General features: G+C 46.0%; 1 protein-coding gene across 3 annotated transcripts in view; it reads left to right on the top strand.

Moving 5' to 3' along the window:
* The first annotated feature begins 4,299 nt into the window (after positions 1-4,299).
* CEP76 (centrosomal protein 76) overlaps positions 4,300-6,556 on the top strand; it is a 45,615-nt gene continuing 43,358 nt past the window's right edge. Inside the window, exon 1 of one of the 3 annotated variants that reach the window (XM_084620680.1) lies at positions 4,300-4,323. Coding sequence is in view for 1 of the 3 variants with exons in the window: in XM_084620677.1 (XP_084476803.1) it covers positions 4,682-4,744 (63 nt within the window). In the remaining 2 variants the exon portion in view is untranslated. Of the gene's footprint in view, positions 4,324-4,573; positions 4,745-5,011; positions 5,091-6,556 lie in introns of those variants that run through there. The other 2 variants (XM_084620677.1, XM_084620679.1) reach the window with 2 other exon arrangements.

The following is a 6,556-nucleotide window of genomic DNA, read 5'->3' as shown; positions in this document are numbered from 1 at the left end:
AAGGGGGCAAATCAGAGGAGGGGATGGCCAGGGTCTGAGCAGAGGGCAACAATTGACTGGTTAAGAGGAGCAGCTAAGGGCATTACACAAAGTAAAACTATGTCCCCATGCTTATTTTTCCCCCTACTTCTTAAGTGATCACTCTCCTTTTAGTAAAAAGAAAAGGAGAACTTGTGGCACCTTAGAGACTAACCAATTTATTTGAGCATGAGCTTTCGTGAGCTACAGCTCATGCTCAAATAAATTGGTTAGTCTCTAAGGTGCCACAGGTTCTCCTTTTAGTGTGTATAACACCCATTATTTCATGTTCTCTGTGTATATAAATCTCCCCCCTGTATTTTCCACTGAATGCATCCGATGAAGTGAGCTGTAGCTCACGAAAGCTTATGCTCAAATAAATTGGTTAGTCTCTAAGGTGCCACTAGTACTCCTTTTCTTTTTTCCCCTACTGTTACTCACACCTTCTTGTCAACTGTTGGAAATGGGCCATCCTGATTATCACTACAAAAAGGTGTTTTTTCTCCTGCTGATAATAGCTCACCTTAACTGATCACTCTCGTTATAGTGGGTATGGCAACATCCATTTTTTCACGTTCTCTGTGTGTATATATATATCTTCCTACTGTATTTTCCACTGCATGCATCCGATGAAGTGGGTTTTAGCCCATGAAAGCTTATGCTCAAATAAATTTGTTAGTCTCTCAGGTGCCACAAGTACTTCTCGTTCTTTCTGCTTGAAGGCACAGGCATTTGAATGCCTAGTCACTGCAGCTCCTCTTTGATGTAACCTGCTGAGGTACTGCAGCAGGAGACTTAATTCAGTGAAACCTGGCCTTCCTTACACCCCTTTCCCCCCACCAGGGGTCTGTACATGCCTCTGAATTTCTCCAACACTTCCCCCCACCCCCCAGTGGTCAACTAGTTACAACAGTGTTGCCAATTTTGTCATTGGTTGGAAATTTCAATTGAAATTGAAGCATTAATACACATTTTAAAAGCATATACAGTGTATGATAAGATACTTGTACCTGAAAAAGTATAATAGGTTAGAAAACTATGAACAAAGACTAGCTTCCTCACACAGGTGTTGTTTTTTCTGACAATGTTTCAGCAATGTTGGCCAACCTTATAATTTAAAATTATGATTTGTAAGCAAGGTCTGACTGAGCTCTCCCCTGACAGCTGGTGATGAGCCAGGGAAGGGAGAAAGGCTTAAGGGCCAGACTGTATTTACATGAACTCACCTACTCTGCCTAGGTTTCCAGCAGACAGAGCTTGTGTTGCCCAAGTGATCAATTTTGGCTGGTGTTGGGAGTTTCTGTACTAAACATTTTTATTATATTGTAACTAATTTTTACATAAGAACATATGAACGGCCATATTGGCTCAGACCAATGGTCCATCTAGCCCAGTACTCTGTCTTCCAACAGTGGACAGTGCCAGGTGCTTCAAAGGGAATTAACAAAACAGGGCAATTATTGAGTGATCCATTCCCTGTTGTCCACTCCCAGCTTTGGGCAAACAGAGGCTCTCAAAGCAAGGTGTTGCATCCCTGCCCATCCTGGCTAATAGACATTGATGGACATATCCTCCAGGAACTCATCTAGTTCTTTTTTTAATCCTGTTCTAGTTTTGGCCTTCATAACTGCCATTGGCAAACAGTTCCACAGGTTGACTGTATGTTGTGTGAAGAAGTACTTCCTTTTGTTTGTTTTAAACCCACTGCTTATTTATGTCATTGGGTGACCCCTAGTTCTTGTGTTATGTGAGGGAGGACATGTCTATCAATGGCTATTAGCCAGGATGGGCAGGGATGCAACATTTTATAGGTTTTATAGACCTCCCCCTTAATAGTCTCCTCCAAGCCGGAAAGTCCACCAGTCTTTTTAATCTCTCCTCATATGGAAGCTGTTCCATACGCCTAATCATTTTAATTGCCCTTCTCTGTACCTTGTCCAATTCCAATATATCTCTTTTGAGATGGGGCAACCAGGACTGCACTCAGTATTCGAAGTGTGAGCATACCATGGATTTATATGGTAAAAGTGGAGGGGCTTGATTTGCCAGACTGATCAGCAAAGCCAGTGCTGACAAACTATGTGAAAAGTCTGCAAAACACCAATCCTCTGGACTGCATTGACATGCAGAAAGCCTTGTAAGCTAGTCATTGTGAAAGCCAATTTTAGAAGTACTTAATGAGGCTGTTAAGAATGCTGGAGACACAACACAGTTTATGCGAACAAACATGGCTATCACATCATACTTTCTCTTTAAGCAAGAGATACCACACACTACAGACTGGAGGCCAATGTTATGTGCATTGTCATTTATTAATCCAGAAGTTGGACACATTTCCGACCAAGACCAGCAAATGCTCACTATCTTTCTGCAAGAAACTCAATTGACTAGTTAAAAGCATGCAGTGCAACAGTGAAAGATTCAGTCATTGAAAAAGTGAAGAACTCTCTCATCACTTTCAGAAAATGTGCATACATGGCTGATGAATGCACCGATGCAAATGCGTGTCAAGTATTAAGTCACTACTTATGTTATCTTGAGATCAGTGTTAGGTCAATAGATGAATTTCTAGATGTTCAGGTTATAGAAGTCACATCAGCTGTATCTCTGACAACCCACATCTTAGAAGAGTTAAATGCTTGTCAATTGAACCCCAAACAGATGGCTGCTTGTACAGTTGATGGAGCTGCAAACTTCTCTGGAAGACATAGTGGAGTACAAGCTTTGCTCAGATAAAAGTGTAACCCTAATCTCTCCAATACACACTACAGAGGCCTTCTATTCCAAATAGCATTAGTACAAGCTGCAGAATCTTCAAAAGGCATTTAAAAAGCTATGAATTCAATGTCTTCATTATACTCTTTTTCAGCAAGAATCCAAAAGGACTGAACATCTTAGAAAATATAGAGGATACATTGGGACAGAAGTTCTAATTAGTCCAACCTGGGAAAATCCGTTGGCTTTCTCATGAGCGATCCTTGGCTGTTGTCTTAAAATTACTGCAACCATTATTAATGGCTTTGGAAAGTATCTACCAAGATGGGATTGATCTAAGTAGTGAGGCTGGTGAACTAATTATGCTAGTAAGTTCAGAGAACACAATCTCCATTCTCTCTTGTAAGTCTACTGTTGAAACCACTTGGGTCACTATACAATGTCATCCAGGCATCTGCTACAACAGTAGTAGATCTCTGTCCAGCAACGGAAGCTACACTTGGATCAATCAGAGAGGTATCCATTGAAAATGTACTGGAAGAAACAAAGACTTCAGTTCAGAAGCTGACTAATAAGGGCACTTATATTAACTCCTTAAATGAAGAAGACAAGACGTGTTTGTTAAGACAGCTGAAAAAGTACTGTGTGACGAGATTCTTACATCTCTACAACAACAACTTTTGGATTCCATCAACCTCTATGTAGCTTTTGCAGATACCTATCTTATAAAACACCGACAATTGAGTGGAGTGAGGCACTTCCAGCGTTGGGGCTGCCAGGTAATTAGGACAGAACAGAGAATTTGAAACAGAGTGGAATATCCTACAATGAACAAATGTAGATTTGATTTCAACTTCTTCTTTATCAACACTAATGGTTCAATCCAATTTTTGTGCTATGTTTCCTGAGATGAAAGAAATAAGAATTCATCTCTTTCTACTGCAAGGGTGGTTAAGCACTGGAATAAATTGCCTAGGGAGATTTTTAAGAGCAAGTTGGACAAACATGTGTCAGGAATGGTCTAGATCACTGGTTCCCAAACTGGGGTTCACAAACCCCTTTTCGCACAACGTTACAGAAGGTTCACCAGAAAAATTTCACTAATGGTGGCCAGAGGACCCCGGGCCTGGGCAGCAGCAGGTAGGACCAGGTTGCAGGGCAGACAGCCCGAGCCCCATGGAGCACTGAACAGGCAACTGGTCAGTGGGGCGGGCCCAGCAGCCCCAGCCCACAGCAGTCAGCACTGGGCTGGCAGCCCGAGCCCCATGGAGAGTGCGGCTGGGCAGTTGGGGCCGGCAGCCCAAGCCCCAGCGCTCAGCCTGAACCAGACCTAAGACTTTATCTTTCTCCAGTAGTTCCAAAGGACTTCCAAGCGCTATGGAGAGGAAAACAAGCACAGCCATCACCCTGAGAAAATTTAAACTTAAATCCCTGGAAATATTCATTTTTAGGAGGGGGTTCACCAGATTTCACAACTTAGTGAAGGAGGGTCGCGGGTTGTTGACGTTTGAGAACCACCGGTTTAGATAATACTTCGTCCTGCCATGAGCAAAGGGACAAACTGCTGTCTGCAAACTTTTGCTGCCGCAGGTAGCAGGGGTTTGTTTGTTTTTTTTACAATAGCAGTTTCTTACAATCTGTCACGTATCGCTAACTGCTACCAGCAGCTCATTGCTCCGGGGGGGGGGGGGGGCGTCTGGAGGGTCGGAGTTTCCATCAGGCGGCTGAGTCAGGCAGCCTCGCGCCCGAGCTGGGCGCCCGTTCGAAAAGCGGTTGGCGGCGGGGGCGGGGGGAAGGGAGCGCGCGGCCGCTGAGCGTGGTGGGTGGGGCTGGGTGAGAGGAGGCAGTCCCAGGAGCCCCGCGTTGGGCTCATGAGAGAGGACGGGCCGGGGGCTGGGCACCGGGCAGGGCGCGTGTCCCGAAGGAGTTGCCCCGCTCTGGGCTCGCCATGGCGGTGCCCCCGGAGAAAGCCTCGGAGCTGAAGCAGATCATCCGGCAGCAGCTGACCAGGGTGAGGGGCGGGCGGGAGACCGGAGAATAGACCCCTCCTCCTCCTCCTCCTCCGCCGTCGCCGTCGCCGTTGGAAGCGCGCGTGCTGGGCCAGCTGGGGCCAGGGCTTTGCCCTGCGCCTATGCGGGGCTTGTACCACTGCCAGCTTCGGGGGTGTGTGTGTGTGTGTGTGTGTGTGTGTGTGTGGCTGGTGCCTCCTCGCCCTGCTGCTCTGGTCACTTCTTTAGTGCAGCGTTGGAAAAGCAACCGGCTGAGTGTATGGTTGACCCTTGAGGTCGGACAGCCATTCTAACGCCTTGCAGGGGTAGGCAAGTGCCCACGCCAGCCTGCAACCAGGAAGCGAGCCGGTGCGTCCCGGGGTTTGTACCTTACCACAGTCGCAACTTGGTGGTTCTTTGGTTTTTCCATTGGTGGAGGAGCTATCCGCACCATCTGTGTGTTGCCCAAATGGGGTTAAGTGCTGCCCGCTGCCTAGGGGGAAGGCATAGTGCTGGGGCTTTTCATTGTAGCTTCAATCAGGTCTTTGACTGGAACATTGCAAGCAGTCCATGATTCAAGCCAGGGAGTGCTGGCAGCTTTTCCATTGGCCTGTATCCTTGACGTGTGGTTCCGGAAAGGCTTCCTGGACTTGAGTTGGGAGAGAGGGAGTGAACTGAGGTCTAGGTGTATGAGTTGGTCCAGAGTAGCCAGGGTCTTGTTGTACTCCTGGACCACAGCAGCATTTTGCCTGATGTTGACTGGCACGATGCCTTCCAAAATTGAGAGCCCCGGGATTGGTTGGCATTGATTTGAGAGATCCCCTAACAATCCAGAGTGTGACATTGATTTCAGCGTCAACGAGATTGGTGTAGAAGCTGGCGCACAATACTCTGTGGTTGCCAAGACCAGAACTGATGTTTGAAGCATGTATGCATGTCATCCCTAAAATGTGCTAGTGAGCTTCTGCATGATGTTAGTCCTTGTCTTTATCTTCTTTTTGGTGTTATCAAGGTATTGGTGATAGGTCAGCATCCAGTTGAGGGTAACTCCAAGGTATCATGGATTGTAGTCATGTGGTAGAAGCAGACCACAAAAGTCCACTTGCAGTGGCACTTTGGTATCGATTATTCACATGGAAGGCAGAGCATTGGGTTTCAGTCACCAAGTTTTGAAATATGTCTCAAGTGTCTGGAGGTCATTGTTCATCACCTTTTCTATGGCCTTCAGAGAGATGCTTTGTTGCTAGTGCAATATTGTTTGCATGGATGAATATATGGGATGATGTGACTGGATTCTCACTGGTGTAGAAATTGAATAGTGCAGACAGATCTCTGTGATTTGCTGGCAGATTTACCAAGACGTACAGTGGATCTTGTGTTACTCAGCATCTTAGTGATGAGTTTGATGGTTGATTGGCATGAGAAAGCGAATGGTAACTTCAACAGAAGATGTTTGCATCATACAGTATTGTATGCAGAAGAAAGATCAATGGCGGCGGCGGCGGCTGCTGCTGCTTTTAATTTTTGCTGGTAGCTGGGTTCTATGTAGTTGGTTAAGGCCGGCACCCACTCACACTAGTTGTGACCATTTCCAAAAAGCAGGCCAGATTTAGGTACCAGTTGCTGCAGTATGTGCTGTAACTTTGAAGTAGGAGCTGCTCCAACAGTTTATAGCAACTGCTAAGGGCGAGATGGGCTGGTAGCTTTTTGGGTCAGTGGCCTCATTTTCAGGCTTCAGAATGACTATGATCTTGGCTCCCTTTCCACTCTTTTGATATTATACCGGAAGAGTGGACATTGCTGAAGAAGTCTACTAGCTACCTTCAGACCAAGGT

Source organism: Lepidochelys olivacea (assembly GCF_965140295.1).
Source record: "Lepidochelys olivacea isolate rLepOli2 genome assembly, chromosome: 2".
In the NCBI taxonomy this organism is placed as follows: Eukaryota; Metazoa; Chordata; order Testudines; family Cheloniidae; genus Lepidochelys; species Lepidochelys olivacea.
The sequence above is the reverse complement of the archived record's forward strand: the minus strand, read 5'-3'. Positions and strand labels throughout refer to the sequence as shown.